At 37.5% G+C, this 16169-nt stretch overlaps 1 protein-coding gene across 1 annotated transcript in view; it reads left to right on the top strand.

Annotated features, from left to right (window-relative positions):
• The window catches only part of dpy (fibrillin-like protein dumpy), a 78977-nt gene that overhangs the window by 45032 nt on the left and 17776 nt on the right, over positions 1 to 16169 (top strand). Inside the window, 32 exon segments of the mRNA XM_018517061.1 lie at positions 293 to 610; positions 835 to 1155; positions 1434 to 1742; positions 1951 to 2277; positions 2369 to 2677; positions 2811 to 3116; positions 3268 to 3585; positions 3801 to 4127; positions 4207 to 4521; positions 4835 to 5164; positions 5255 to 5563; positions 5641 to 5946; positions 6039 to 6353; positions 6449 to 6772; positions 7198 to 7509; positions 7613 to 7939; positions 8038 to 8343; positions 8472 to 8780; positions 8877 to 9194; positions 9574 to 9900; positions 9993 to 10313; positions 10610 to 10939; positions 11089 to 11391; positions 11488 to 11793; positions 11881 to 12198; positions 12649 to 12981; positions 13240 to 13542; positions 13688 to 14023; positions 14377 to 14682; positions 14834 to 15142; positions 15221 to 15538; positions 15768 to 16091. Coding sequence (XP_018372563.1) covers positions 293 to 610; positions 835 to 1155; positions 1434 to 1742; positions 1951 to 2277; positions 2369 to 2677; positions 2811 to 3116; positions 3268 to 3585; positions 3801 to 4127; positions 4207 to 4521; positions 4835 to 5164; positions 5255 to 5563; positions 5641 to 5946; positions 6039 to 6353; positions 6449 to 6772; positions 7198 to 7509; positions 7613 to 7939; positions 8038 to 8343; positions 8472 to 8780; positions 8877 to 9194; positions 9574 to 9900; positions 9993 to 10313; positions 10610 to 10939; positions 11089 to 11391; positions 11488 to 11793; positions 11881 to 12198; positions 12649 to 12981; positions 13240 to 13542; positions 13688 to 14023; positions 14377 to 14682; positions 14834 to 15142; positions 15221 to 15538; positions 15768 to 16091 — 10140 coding nt within the window.

Here is a 16169-nt window from a genome sequence, read left to right as displayed (position 1 = left end):
GGAAATAAAAAACACCATACGGCATCAAAAAATTGAGGTTTAGGCGGAAATTTTGACGCTTCGAAAAAAATTTTATCTTTAAAAATAAAATGCGCAGGGAGGTGGCTGATTTGAGAAAGAATGCCCCATATATATCATAATAAACACACATTTCATAAAAATTTAAAAGGATTTTCATTGGAAATACTAATAAAGTAATTTAAACATATTGATAAAAATAATCATAACATAAATTTTTGGTTTTAAACTTATTTAGTCTTAAATTTTTATTCGATATTTTTCTTTTCATTAGCACTCGAACCCGTGTTGCAAACAAATCCCTGTGTGCCATCTCCTTGTGGGGCAAATGCTGAGTGTCGGGTTGTAGGCGATGCTCCCTCATGTTCATGTCTAGCTGGATTCTTGGGTTTGCCACCATATTGTAGACCCGAGTGCATTAGCAATAGTGAATGCCCTGCTCATTTAGCGTGTATGAATCAGAAATGTAGGGATCCTTGCGAAGGTTCCTGCGGAGCTAACGCCGAATGTCGTGTAGTGAGTCATACACCCATGTGTGTTTGTCCTAGCGACTTCACCGGCGATCCATTTACACAGTGTACCATGAGACCACGTAAGCATCGATCTTATACATACAGAACTAAATTTACTTACAGAATTAAATTATATTTAGATCTGAGCACGTTTTTAGTTTTTGATTTTTATATGAATTGTAGAACCTTATTAACCATCTTCTAGAGTCTAGATTAGAAATTAGAAACTTTCTAATTTTTCTTAAAAAATTACTGTTAAAAATTAGTTGCTTGGAACATTTCCTACTTTATATTCTATTTTCAGCCACACCAATCCCACTATCACCTTGTAAACCGTCACCCTGTGGCTTTAATGCAATTTGCAAGGAACAATTTGGTGTCGGATCCTGTTCTTGCTTACCAGATTATGTCGGCAATCCTTACGAAGGATGTCGACCAGAATGCGTGGTTGATACAGATTGCATATCTATTCTTGCTTGCGTACAATCAAAGTGCAGAGATCCATGTCCTGGTGTTTGTGGACAATTTGCCGAATGTCAAGTTATCAATCATCGACCATCTTGCACATGTATTTCCGGTTATAGTGGCAATCCCTTCCAATACTGTACTGTAATACGCGATGTCGGTACGAATATTTTCTTTAATACTGAGAAACTTTATATTTAGCTTATTGAGATTTTGTACATTTTTCTTGTTTTATTTAAAATTTTTTATTTTATACTTTTGACAAGATTCGTGATATTATGGTATTACTTTATTTTGTTTTTAAATAATTTTTTTAATGCGTGTTAATTTAAGAATGTGTAATAATAATTATATCTTAATATTTTTGTAAATGAATATTTAAATAATCTTTCCTTTTTTAATATCTTAAAAATTTGAAAGATACATCTATCATTTTAGTCGATACTCCGAGAGATGTTTGTAATCCGTCGCCTTGTGGACCCAACAGCCAGTGTCGTGTTAATAATAATCAAGCAGTCTGTTCTTGCCTACCGATTTTTATCGGTAATCCACCTGCATGTCGCCCTGAATGCGTGACAAGTTCGGATTGTTCCCTCAATCTTGCTTGTTTGAATCAAAAGTGCCAAGATCCCTGTCCTGGCTCTTGCGGCAGAAATTCGAATTGCAGAGTCATCAAACATAATCCGATTTGCTCTTGCAAGAACGGTTTTACCGGTGATCCATTTACTGTTTGCTTCCAGACACCTGGTACGATTTTCAGTTTTGTCTAATATTAATTTTTGGTGACCTATATATAGTGTCCTGTTTTAACTTTGACATTAAAATATCTCGAAAAATATAAATAATGATCTTTTATATGCAGAATAGCTAGAGGAATCATATTATGTAAATAAAATCATACAACTTTATTTAGAAAAATAGTCACACTCTTTAAACTGTTCATAATTCGTTGCAGTGAGTCCGCCTGTTGTAAGTGATATTACGAGAGATCCGTGCATACCATCACCTTGTGGCATGTTTTCCGAATGTCACGATATAGGAGGAGTACCATCATGTTCTTGTTTACCAACATACAGAGGCAGTCCGCCAAATTGTAAACCAGAATGCACAATTAATGCAGAGTGCCCAGCTAATATGGCTTGCATGCAGCAAAGATGTAAAGATCCCTGTCCAGGTTCATGCGGCATCATGGCCGAATGTAGTGTCATAAATCACGTACCGATTTGTTCGTGTTTGCCCGATTACACTGGCGATCCTTTCATCGGATGTTCCGTAAAACCACGTAAGATTCCCCATCAGAAATATATAATAATAGTTTTTTGTTGTTCTTATTATAATATACTTGATCTTTTTCTTGCGCGAAATTATTGCAGTCATTGTTGCCCCTTCTAAACCGGACCCGTGCACACCTTCGCCTTGCGGACCTAATACGCAATGTAATGGAGGAATTTGCGTTTGTATAGCAGAATATTTTGGGGATCCTTATAGCGGTTGTCGACCAGAATGCGTATTGAATAACGATTGTCCGAATACGCAAGCGTGCGTACGAAATAAATGCGTGGATCCTTGTCCAGGTGTTTGCGGCCAAAATGCTATGTGCAATGTGTACAATCATGTTCCTATGTGTACTTGTCCCTCGGGAATGGATGGAAATGCTTTCGTCCTATGTTCTCCCGTGCCAGGTATTCTTTGGAAATCTTAACCATAACAACTGATATATTAAAATATTAAATGATCTTATTTAATAGCCAATAATATCCGTATTCTTAGTACATCAAATCTTTATTCTATAATTAAAATTTTTTCTTCTTATAGCACCACCCATTAGTAACCCATGTAATCCGTCTCCGTGTGGTCCGAATAGTCAATGCCGAGAAAATAATATGCAGGCTGTATGTAGTTGCATAAGTGGATTTGTCGGCGCGCCTCCGACTTGCAGGCCCGAATGTGTAATTAGCTCAGATTGCCCAAAGAATGAAGCATGCACCAATCAAAAATGTCAGGACCCTTGTCCGGGAAGTTGCGGTCGCAACTCAGTCTGCAACGTCATTAATCACAATCCTATTTGCGTCTGCCGTTCTGGGATGACCGGAGATCCGTTTATTAATTGTTTCCCCCTTCGTAAGAGAAAATTTTTTCTTATTCTTTCTAAAATAACGTTTCACAAACTAATTTTCGCGATTCATTTTATTCTATTACTTCGAACATGCGCATAGCATAAATAAATTTCAATATAGTGCCTTAGTTAATGTTAATCGGTATTACTTTAAAGCTGAGGATCCATTACCTGTGCTTAATCCTTGTCAACCATCACCGTGTGGACCAAACGCACAATGCCAAGTGATTAATGATCAACCCTCTTGCTCATGCTTGCAAGAATTTATTGGATCACCCCCGAACTGTCGGTCTGAGTGTATCAGCAATAGCGAATGCTCGAACAAAATGGCTTGCATCAATCAAAAATGTCGCGATCCGTGCATTAATGCATGCGGCATCAATGCCGTTTGCAATGTTGTTAGTCACACACCGATGTGCGCATGCACCCCCGGTTACACTGGTGATCCGTTTACGCAATGTTCTCCCCAACAATGTAAGTAAATTTTAAAGAATAATTCAAATATTCAAATAGTTTAGAAGTCAGATTTATTTCAACTTTTATTCGATTTCTATTAATTCACAAACTTTTTATATGTGAAAAAATTAATAATGAATCTAATATTAGATTATTATTATGAGCTTACAATTTATCAAGTACGTTTTCGTTTAAGAATGGATAATCAAATTACTTTTTTATTCTTATTTTAGTCGACATACAGCCTAGCATATCCACGCCATGCACACCATCTCCGTGTGGTGCAAATGCAGTATGCAGAGTTCAGCAAAATGCTGGTTCTTGCTCGTGCTCGACCGATTATATTGGCAATCCTTATGAAGGGTGCAGACCTGAGTGTACACTCAATTCCGACTGTCCGTCCAATCAAGCATGTATTGGTTTAAAATGTAAAGATCCATGTCCAGGAACATGCGGCCAAAACGCGCAATGCTACGTGATTAATCATGCACCAACTTGTACTTGCTTCGAGCGGTACACGGGAAATCCATTCATATTCTGCAATCTTATTGTTGAAGCCCGTAAGAACTCGCTTAAAAATTTCGTGCGCATTTATTTTATAGGCAATTATGTGATTTTAAATACCTGACTTTCTTGCAGCGGTTATAGCAGATAACGTTAATCCTTGTCAACCATCCCCTTGCGGACCATATAGTCAATGTAGAGAAAGCAACGGCCAAGCTGTTTGCTCTTGTTTACCGACTTATATCGGCGCACCACCTGGTTGTAGACCCGAATGTACAATTAGCACAGATTGTGCGACAAATCGAGCTTGCGAAAATAATAAGTGTGTTGATCCTTGTCCCAACTCTTGCGGTCAAGGCACGACGTGTAGAGTCGTAAACCATAGTCCAATATGCATTTGCAAACCCGGATTCAGCGGTGATCCATTCATACGCTGCCTATTTGTACCACGTAAGCGGAACGAATCTTATATACATTATAACTTTTACTCTACAGTTCATTTTTTATATTTAAAAAATGTTAATAGTTTGTAATTTTTTAAAGAAATAATTGTATTTGCATTAAAATTTTCCTTTGTTTTTATTTAAAACTTTTGTTACATGAAATAGAGCAAAGTTATATTCTTAGAAATGTAAAAAATTTTTTTAATTACATAGAATATTTTATATTTTTAATTAAAAAATAGTTCTATAATTAAATTTTATTTTAAAAGCATTTTTTTAAATGTTTTGTTGAGATTCAGAGATTTTATTATAAATTTTAGCTACTCCGAGTTACTTACCAAGCCTACCCTCAGACCCTTGCATACCCTCACCTTGCGGATCTAATTCGCAATGTCGCAACGTCAACGGTTATCCATCTTGTTCTTGTATGATTAATTACATTGGTACACCACCAAATTGTCGTCCCGAATGCGTTATTCCTGCCGATTGTCCGAGCAATCAAGCTTGTATTCGTGAGAGATGCCAAGATCCCTGTCCAGGTTCTTGTGGTCTGAATGCCGATTGTACTGTTCATAATCATATTCCAATCTGCAGATGTATAGAAAGTTATACTGGTGATCCATTTATTGGTTGTCAGCCTGTACCGATCTGTAAGTTTATATCAAAATTTTCTTTATTTTTGCAATTATATATTTTCCAGTGTATTTACAACTTTATTTGATAATTGTAATAATATATAGACAACGAGCCAACACAGCCAACTGATCCATGCAATAGATCACCTTGTGGACCAAACGCTCAATGCAACAATGGTATTTGTATTTGTTTACCTGAATATTTTGGTGATCCATACGTTGGCTGTCGACCAGAATGCGTACTTAGTACAGATTGCTCAACCGACAAGGCATGCATACGAAACAGATGTGTCGATCCTTGTCCTGGTACGTGTGGACAAAACAGTTTATGCAATGTAATAAATCATACACCGATGTGCAGTTGTCCCCCTGGTACTTCTGGAAACGCATTCATTTCTTGTGATGTAATAAGAGGTATGATATCAGAAGCGAAGAAATCTGATTCACGTGTTCGAAAATATGCTAATTAGTATCTACCCTATTATATGTAGTCCCTTCCGTGACAAGACCATGCAGCCCGAATCCTTGTGGTCCAAACAGCATATGTAGAGAATTAAATGAACAAGCTGTGTGTACTTGTGCACCAGAGTTTCTCGGTGCACCACCTCTCTGCCGACCCGAATGTACCCTTAGTTCTGACTGTCGGCCGAACGAAGCTTGCGCTAATCAAAAATGCAAAAATCCTTGCCCCGGTACATGCGGCATCCAAGCAAGATGCGTAGTCGTCAATCACAACCCTGTTTGCTCGTGCCCCGAGCGCTACACAGGCGATCCATTTATCAGATGCGATATTATGAGTAAGAATATCTTGATTCAAAGTATGTGAGCTTTAGATCCATAAGCTTCGGCCACCAGATTAAGATCGAAACATGATTGTTATTCCATTTAGAACCAATAGCACCTGTAGTAATAAACCCTTGTCAGCCTTCGCCCTGTGGTCCGTACGCTCAGTGCCAGGTCGTTAACGATTTGCCATCCTGCTCGTGTCTATCTGAATACAGAGGCTCTCCCCCGTATTGTCGACCTGAATGTATTTCAAATCCTGAGTGCCCCAGCCATCAAAGTTGTGTGCGACAAAAATGCAGGGATCCCTGCCCAGGTTTATGCGGGGAAAATGCGGAATGTCATGTGATACAACACGTGCCCCATTGTGTCTGTTCCTACGGTCTCACCGGTGATCCGTATACGCGTTGCTCTGCGATACGTAAGGGATAAAACCTTTTCTATAAAGTTTCAAAATTAACTGACCTTACTTTTGTGCGACATTGCTTAATCTATTTGTCCTTTATGTTGTTTTAGCACGCCCAATAGAACTGGAACCAGTATCCTCGCCTTGCATAAACTTTGAATGTGGTGCGAATGCGATATGTAGAGAGCGAGATAGTATCGCAATATGTCAGTGTATCTCTAGCTATGTCGGTAATCCGTACTTAGCGTGTCGACCCGAATGCATTATTAATCCTGATTGTGCATCCAATTTGATGTGCGTAAGAAACAAGTGCACCAATCCTTGCGCCGGTATGTGCGGTCGAAACGCCGAGTGCTCGGTCGTTAATCATCAACCGATATGCACATGTCTTCCTGGATATACCGGAGATCCTTTCATTTCTTGTTCTATAGACAGTAAGTGTTTTTAATCAAATAGTCTAATTTTTATTTTGCGATAATTTTTTATGATAGAAATATCGTACAAAATGTTGAATCCAAAAAATATTATATATATTGATTTTTTTTTATGAATCTTATTACATAATTATTGAAATTTAAATGAGATGTTCCATACGTAGTTAACATCTTTTTGTGTTTTTCAAATTTTTAACTTTATTAAAAAGAAAATTTGAAGCAAAAGATTTAAAACCTTTTTTAAACTGTTTTAATTAATATTTAAAATTTTTACATTTTTAAAAGAAAAAAATTAATTTTTTATATTTTATATTTTTATGTACAGTTTTAAAAGATAATTAAAAATTAATTACATTTAGAAATAAATTTTATGGATGTTTTTATATTTATCTACATAATTTTACTAATATATTAAATTTTCTCAGAAATAATCTCCGATGAGAACGTTTGCGCCCCATCACCCTGTGGACCCAACAGCAAATGCAAAGAAGTATCCGGACAGGCTGTCTGTTCATGCCTTCCGACATACATTGGAACCCCACCTGCATGTAGACCTGAATGTGTCGCTAGCTCAGAGTGTTCCCCACAATTAGTGTGCAAGGACTACAAATGCGTGAACCCCTGCCCAAGTCCATGCGGACTCAATACTAATTGTGTGGTCGTTAATCATAGCCCCATCTGTAGTTGTATGTCCGGTTACAGCGGAGATCCATTTACCATATGCTCTTTAATTCCACGTAAGATCATCAAATTCATGAAGATTATATCAATATAATCTCTCAACATATACTGCTATATGTCGCATAATCGTCACCAATCATAACTCCAAACGTTTTCCAGCTATAACACCACCACTAGTACAGAAAGACCCTTGCGTGCCATCCCCGTGTGGTAGCTTCTCTCAATGCAGAAATATCGGTGGTTCTCCCGCGTGTACCTGCTTGGAAAATTATATTGGTCAACCACCGAATTGCAGACCTGAATGTACCATACACTCAGAATGTCCGAGTGATAAGGCCTGTATCAATATGAAATGTGTGGATCCATGTCCCGGATCGTGTGGCACCAATGCTCTGTGTTCGGTTATTAACCATATTCCCACGTGCAGATGTCCCGAGGGATATACTGGAAATACATTTGTTCTTTGCGAGATATTGCCAGCAATAAGTAAGCGATACGAGCCATCCAGTATCTAACTTGAAATCTTAACATGAATCATAGCGTGATTCGAGTTCGTTAATCCCTATATCGATTATATTTTGCAGCGACTCCATCCCCGATCGAAGATGCCTGCGTTCCGTCACCCTGTGGTCCTAACGCGCAATGTTTTGACGGTATCTGTACTTGTCTACCGGAATTCCGAGGAGATCCGAATGTAGGTTGTCGACCAGAATGCGTCCTAAATGCGGATTGTCCCCGCGATAGAGCGTGTATACGTAACAAATGCCTGGATCCATGCCCTGGAGCTTGTGCTGTTAACGCATTATGCACCGTGATCGGTCACATTCCCATGTGCAGTTGCCCTGGAAATATGACTGGCAATGCATTTAGCCAATGTACACCTCTACAAGGTATATATAAGCTTCCCGATATTTACGATAAGGATCACCTTTATTTTCGATACTATAAAATTATGTGAAGTAACATTTTTTCGTAAATTATTCCTGGGGATTAAATATCTATTATTTTTGTGTACTAGACATACCACTTGCTAATCCGTGCATCCCTTCACCTTGCGGACCGAATAGTGAATGCCGTGTTATAAATAATCAGGCGGTTTGCTCCTGTATAAAAGGATATTTAGGAAGTCCTCCGACCTGCAGGCCCGAATGCATAGTCAGCACGGATTGCTCCCAGAATGAAGCTTGTAGCAATCAAAAATGTACGAATCCTTGTCCTGGAAGTTGTGGATTAGGCGCATCCTGTCAAGTAGTGAATCATAATCCGATTTGCATTTGTCCACCCTCTCAAACGGGTGATCCTTTTGTTAGATGCTATTTATCACCACGTAAGTACCGCTTGTTATGTCCATGTTTATAATCAATGCGGAAGTTTCGAGAAAATCCTTGTTCTTTTTTTTATGCATCGAACTTTGTCCTTTTAGCTCAAATACCTGTGTTACCCCTCACACCATGCAAGCCAAACCCGTGCGGTCCCAATTCGCAATGTCAACCACGCGGCGATGAATCTGTATGCACGTGTTTGCCCGATTTTATTGGCAGTCCGCCAAATTGCAGAGCAGAGTGCGTTAGTAACAGTGAATGTTCTAATCATTTAGCTTGTATTAATATGAAATGTCGGGACCCATGCATTGGTTCCTGCGGTGCGAACGCTAATTGTCACGTTGTCAGTCACACCCCGATGTGTTCTTGTATAAATGGTTATACCGGTGATCCATTTACTCAATGTATCTTAAGAGAACGTAAGTATCATTTGGGAAAAACTGATATAATTTTGATAATTTGCTACATGTTTGAAATACAGAAAATCTTGCATCAAAATTATAGCATTACATATTATCACAAATAAATTTTATTAAAATGAAATATCGCCGTAATTATAGAATATAAAAAATCAATATGATTTTAATACCTGTTTTATACAGAAATATTCATCTTTTTTTTTATTCTCTTGTTAATTATACAAATAACATAAATTTATATTATATAAATATTTATATTATATAAATTTTAATGAATTTATATTAAAGAAAATATATAAATTTATAAAAATTTATGTAATGTTTTTTAGAAATTATATGAATTTTTATAAATTCTATGCTTACTAATATCACTTTTTAGCCACACCATTGCCGCCTGCACCAATTGATCCTTGCAATCCTTCCCCTTGTGGTTCTAATGCGATGTGCAAGGAATTCAACGGTGCCGGTTCATGTACATGTTTGCCGAATTACACCGGTAACCCGTACGAAGGATGCAGGCCGGAATGTGTCTTAAATTCGGATTGCCCTGCCAACTTAGCTTGTGTAAATATGAAATGTAGAGATCCATGCCCGGGATCGTGCGGGCGCAATGCATTATGCCAGGCTGTTAATCATTTGCCAGTATGCAATTGTTATCCTAGATATACCGGCGATGCCTTTTCATATTGTACTCCGATAGAAATAGGTATGATTACATTGTATCTGAATACACTTATCGTTAGTTGCAATTCGGTTCATAACGAAATGTGGTTAATTTGTGAAACAATGCAATTTTAGAAGGAGAAAATGCTGTGAGTAATCCTTGTGAACCGTCACCATGTGGACCTAACAGCTTATGTCGCGTTGTGGATAGTACGAGCGTTTGTACTTGTTTACCTGATTTCCAATGGGTAGCCAGCCCACCAAATTGTCGCGCTGAGTGCACTGTTAGTGCTGAATGCGCTTTCAATCTAGCATGCATCTCATATAAATGTAACGACCCTTGTCGTACATTGTGCGGTTCCAACGCAAGATGCGAAACGATTAATCATAATCCCATTTGCTCGTGCCCATCTAGTTTTACCGGTGATCCATTCGTTGCCTGCTTTGAAATACCATGTAAGAATAATTGAAAATAGAAAATTTCGTAAATCGAAATTATAAAGTGATATAAGTCAATCATTAAGAGGTCGAAGAAATATTTTCTTAAATTCTGAATATATTTTTTTGAGAAAAATTTCTTTTTGCTTTATGTATTTTTTTAAACAAAATTAATTTTTTAAGTAACTTTTTTTGTATTAGATGAAATATCTTTTATTTTTCTATTGTTTTGATAATTAAAAAAATTGTATTGAAACACGTCATCAAAGATATTCAAGAAAAAGCGCATAACAGATATATTTGTATGCCCATAGCTAAAGATGAAGAACCTCGTCCACTTGTGAACCCTTGCGTACCTTCACCTTGCGGACCTTATTCAGAATGCCGTGACATTAACGGTCAAGCATCTTGTGCTTGTTTGTCAACATATATAGGAACACCACCCAATTGCAGACCCGAATGTTCAGTTAATCCAGAATGCCCGACTAATCAAGCGTGTATACAGAGAAAGTGTCGAAATCCTTGCGATGGAGTTTGTGGAGTAGGAGCAATTTGTAACATCATTCGTCACACACCCACATGTTCTTGTTCCAGTGGATTCACTGGGGATCCATTTGTAATGTGTAGACCAATTCCCGAAGAAGGTAAGACAATCAGAAGAAAATTTGTAATATCATTCATAGAGTAATAGACAAGCCTGAGAATATTTCTTTATGATATTTAGAGTGTGGTAAAATATCTCCAACTCACAATAAGCTTTATCGTAAACTAAATGTTAAAATTCATTCTTCAGATACAACACTCAAACCGACAGATCCGTGCTTAAATTGCGGTGCGAATACGCAATGCTTTAACGGTATATGCAGTTGCCTTCCCGAATATCAAGGAAATCCAAACTTTGGATGTCATCCAGAATGTATTCTAAATTCAGACTGCCCAAGACACCGGGCTTGCATTAAGAACAAATGTCAAGATCCGTGTGGTCTTGGAATTTGCGGTGTCAATGCCTTGTGTTCTGTCATAAATCACATACCAGTTTGCACTTGTGCACAGAGGATGTCTGGCAACGCGTTTGTACAGTGCTCCCCAATAGCTGGTACTCATTCGATTACTTTCAGTTTGTGTCATAAATTATTGATATTGTAATTATTCTTTGCTATAATTATATTCTTTTTTTTTAACATTTAAATAGACACGATACCAAAAGATCCATGTAATCCATCACCTTGTGGACCGAATAGTCAGTGCCGAAAGATAAAGGAACAAGCTGTCTGTTCGTGTCTCCCTGGATACTTGGATGCACCACCTAATTGCCGAGCGGAATGCATTATTAGTTCCGACTGCCTCGCTAACAGGGCTTGCAATAATCAAAAATGTATAGATCCCTGCCCTGGAACGTGCGGTATTAGAGCCCAATGTACTGTAGTTAACCACAATCCGATTTGTTCTTGTTCCTCTGAGTTAACCGGAGATCCCTTCACTCAGTGTATTCCAAGACGTGAGTAATTTAAAAGCAACAGTTGATCAGTAGTATTGGAGGTATTTATCGTTAAGAAAACATTGTATTTTTTATTTTTCCCAGCAGCGATAGAATCTCCAACGCCCATTAATCCCTGCGTTCCATCTCCATGTGGACTTAATAGTAAATGCGAAGTTGTAAACAACGCATACTCCTGCTCTTGCTTGCCAGAGTTTATTGGCAATCCACCAAATTGTAGACCCGAATGCGTTAGCAATAGTGAATGTTCTATACAGCTAGCGTGCATCAATCAAAAGTGTCACGATCCATGTCCGGGTTCCTGCGGTATTAATTCTGATTGTCGAGTAATAAGTCACACACCTATGTGTGTTTGCCTTATCGGATTTGAAGGAGATCCATTTGTACTATGTAATCCCAAGCAAAGTAAGTGCAGTAATTATGTATTGTCTAAAGTACTTAGAATCATAGAATGCATTTTTAATTGTCGATATTATGGCAAATTTTTAATTTTTGACATTAAATAGCGACTAAATTAAATTTTTATCAAAATTGAATTAAGAATCAAGTTTAATTCAAGTAAAAAATGAAATATAAGAGTATTATTATGTTTTGTTATTATTTATACGTATATATATTATTTTTTTCCCATTATTATATATACATATATAAATTATTTATTATTGTAATTTATTATAGTTTTTATACTTATGATTCAAACTCAATGCTTCGCTATTATGGCAATTATTTTATTGAATTATTTTAGTATCTGCAATCGAAAATACATTCAGTGATTCTCTGGGATGCTCATTGATAATTTACTAGAGCTATTGATATTGCCTTAAAAACAAGAAATGAATTTGATATTTTTCGTAGGCGACGTTATAAATGCTGTAAAACCAACACCTTGTATTCCGTCACCATGTGGTTTTAATGCGGTATGCCGTGAATCGAATGGTGTTGGTTCTTGCATGTGTCTATCAGATTATACAGGCAATCCATACGAAGGTTGTCGACCCGAGTGTACGATAAACTCCGATTGCACCTCAGATCGAGCGTGCGTCGGATCGAAGTGTCAGAATCCTTGTCCAGGTTTTTGCGGATATAATGCGATTTGCCAAGTAGTGAATCACGCGCCGTTGTGCACATGTCAACCTGGATACAGTGGCAACCCGTTCGTCTCTTGTAACAGAATTGTACAAGATACGTGTAAGTGCTTCAAGTTCTTACGAGATGCAGTTTAATCTAATCTAATAATTAATTAATCCTCTATTTATCGGAATATTTTCAAAACTTTTAAATTACCTAAAATTAATTATAATGTAATAACATCTATAGAATTTTATAACAATTCATTGTCAGTACAAGTCACAAATCAATAATTTTTTACAATTTTGTTACACTTATTTCAACCATGTAAAATTCTCGTAATTGTACAAAATTTAACTTATAATCTTCTTTTTTTAGCATTAGAACTTAATCCATGCAGCCCTTCTCCTTGTGGACTTAATAGTCAGTGCCGTGAATTAAATGGTCAAGCGGTGTGTTCTTGCTTACCCACATTTATCGGAATCCCACCGAACTGTCGTGCGGAGTGTACTGTCAGTTCCGATTGCCCCGTAAATCGTGCTTGCAAAAATCGTAAATGCGTTGATCCATGCCCTGGAATTTGTGGCATCAATGCAAGATGTGAAGTGATTAATCATAGTCCGATTTGCAGTTGTAATCAAGGTTTCACCGGTGATCCCTTTGTAACATGTTTCCAAACGCGTAAGTACGCTGAAAGATACTTGTTTAAAGCATCGTTGCATATACGTGTTATATAAAATTTGATTTGAATTAAGAAAGCGCGTACGTTTTTTAAGTACGTAACGTAAACATTTTGTATGATATTAAAAAAATTATTCGTTTACAGTTATAGACAAAGATACCCCTCAAACGCCAGAAAATCCGTGCGTTCCATCCCCCTGTGGTCCATTTGCCACTTGTCGCGATAGCGGCTACGCGGGCGTGCCAACGTGCACGTGTATGGAAAATTACATTGGTAGCCCTCCGAATTGTCGGCCAGAATGTACCGTTGATTCTGAGTGCAACAATAATCAAGCCTGCTTGAGACAAAAATGCAGAGACCCGTGCCCTGGCTCGTGTGGTATCGGTGCCCAATGCCTCGTGGTTAATCACATGGCAGTCTGTCTCTGCCCGAAAGGTTACACCGGGGATGCGTTTGCTAATTGCTTTCCGGAACCTGCTCGTAAGCATTTATCCTCATTATTTCATACAACATATATATTATTCACATGATTAATAAAAGAGAAATTAAGAATCAAGTTGAATGCAAGTTTTCTGAATTAACTTTTTAATAAAATTTTCTCAGCAAATTTTAAATAATTAATTTATAATTTAAGCATTGTGAAAAACTAACGTCGATTATAAATTTATTATAATGAGTTATATATATCAAATGTTTTTACTATGTGAAGGTAATTATTACAAAATGACAGTATATTAGAAAATTTCAAAACACGAAACCGGAAAGATTTGTTCTGTATCGTTAGACCTTTAAAAGCAGAAACGTTAATTTAAAATGGATAATGACATTTGCAGCTGCTTCTATACCGCAAGATCCTTGTAATCCATCTCCATGCGGAGCTAACGCAGTATGTCGCGACGGCGTTTGCACCTGTATGCCTGAGTTCCATGGTGATCCTTACACCACATGTCGACCCGAATGTGTACAAAATCCGGATTGTCCATTAGACAAAGCTTGTGTTCGTAACAAGTGTTTTGATCCGTGCATTGGAGTTTGCGGGCAAAACGCAAAGTGCACAGTGATAAATCACACTCCAATGTGCGCCTGCCCAGATGGAATGTCCGGCAATGCGTTTGCTGCGTGTTATCCGGTGATTCAAGGTAAAATTAATTGACAATCGTGTGTTTTGTATACTAGGGACAATTATTAACTAAAGATTCCTATCACAGGAATTATTTTGTCGCGAAAAAATTTAATTTGCTCAAAGATGTCTTGAAACGAAAACAATTTCGATAATAATTGCTTTTGCAGATCAAACCGTTATTGAGAATCCATGTAACCCATCGCCTTGCGGTCCAAATAGTAGATGTCAGAATTTTAATAATCAAGCAGTATGTACGTGTATAATTGGATTCATAGGAAATCCGCCAGCCTGCCGACCCGAGTGCATAGTTAATACTGATTGTGCACTGAACGAAGCTTGCATCAACATGAAATGCGGCAATCCTTGCCTTGGTGCGTGTGGTATATCCGCTCGTTGCCAAGTGTTGAATCATAATCCAATTTGCACCTGTCCTCCTGTATTTACTGGCGATCCGTTTATACGTTGTGTACCAAGACGTAGGTTTCTATGATTACTAAAAACACTAGACGCACGTTTATCAAGTACATAACAATTTATATATTTTTATCTTAAAGCGGAAGATATTCCAAAACCGATAAACCCGTGCCAACCATCGCCTTGCGGTTCTAATTCTCAGTGCCAAGTCATCAATGATACGCCATCGTGTTCTTGCACGATAGAGTTCATTGGGACACCACCGAATTGTAGACCAGAGTGCATTAGTAACAGCGAATGTCCGAGTCAAATGGCATGTATTAATCGAAAATGTAGAGACCCATGTCCTGGATCTTGTCACTCTCTGGCTAATTGCTACGTCGTTAATCATGTGCCCACTTGCACGTGTCGCGTCGGTTACACAGGCGATCCATTTGTTCAATGCACGATCATGCCCAGTAAGTTCAAATAGACTTGATTTCTAAGTGTTTTTTTTTTATAAACGCCTTATTGAGTGATTAGCATTGTGTTCATTGTTATCAATAATAATTCTTTTTAATATTACACTTTGATTATTATAGTAATACTACAACTATGAAACTTAATCAATAGAGTTCTATAATATTAATTAAGAAGGTATTAATTCGAAGTTGATGTTATGGATAGGATAAAATTATGTTTTTTTAGGCGAACCACCGACACCAAGACAACCTTGTCAACCATCCCCTTGTGGAACAAATGCCATATGTAGAGAACAAAACGGCGTCGGTTCTTGTACATGTTTGCTTGAATATATTGGGAATCCCTATGAAGGATGCCGCCCCGAATGTACCATTTCGTCAGATTGCCCCGCACATTTAGCTTGCATTGGATCAAAATGTCAGAATCCATGTCCTGGTTCGTGTGGTACCAATACCAATTGCCAAGTTGTCAACAATATTCCCATTTGCACTTGTATCCCTGGTTACACTGGCAATCCATACATAAACTGCATTTATCAGACTCTCAGTAGTAAGTAACATTAAACAAATATAAGAAATTAATATACAAAGTGGCATTTCTATAAGAAAATGATTATATATACATAAT

The sequence above is a fragment of the Trachymyrmex cornetzi genome, unplaced genomic scaffold, assembly GCF_001594075.2.
Source record: "Trachymyrmex cornetzi isolate Tcor2-1 unplaced genomic scaffold, Tcor1.1 scaffold67, whole genome shotgun sequence".
NCBI lineage: Eukaryota > Metazoa > Arthropoda > Insecta > Hymenoptera > Formicidae > Trachymyrmex > Trachymyrmex cornetzi.
This window is presented reverse-complemented; position numbering and strand designations above follow the sequence as displayed.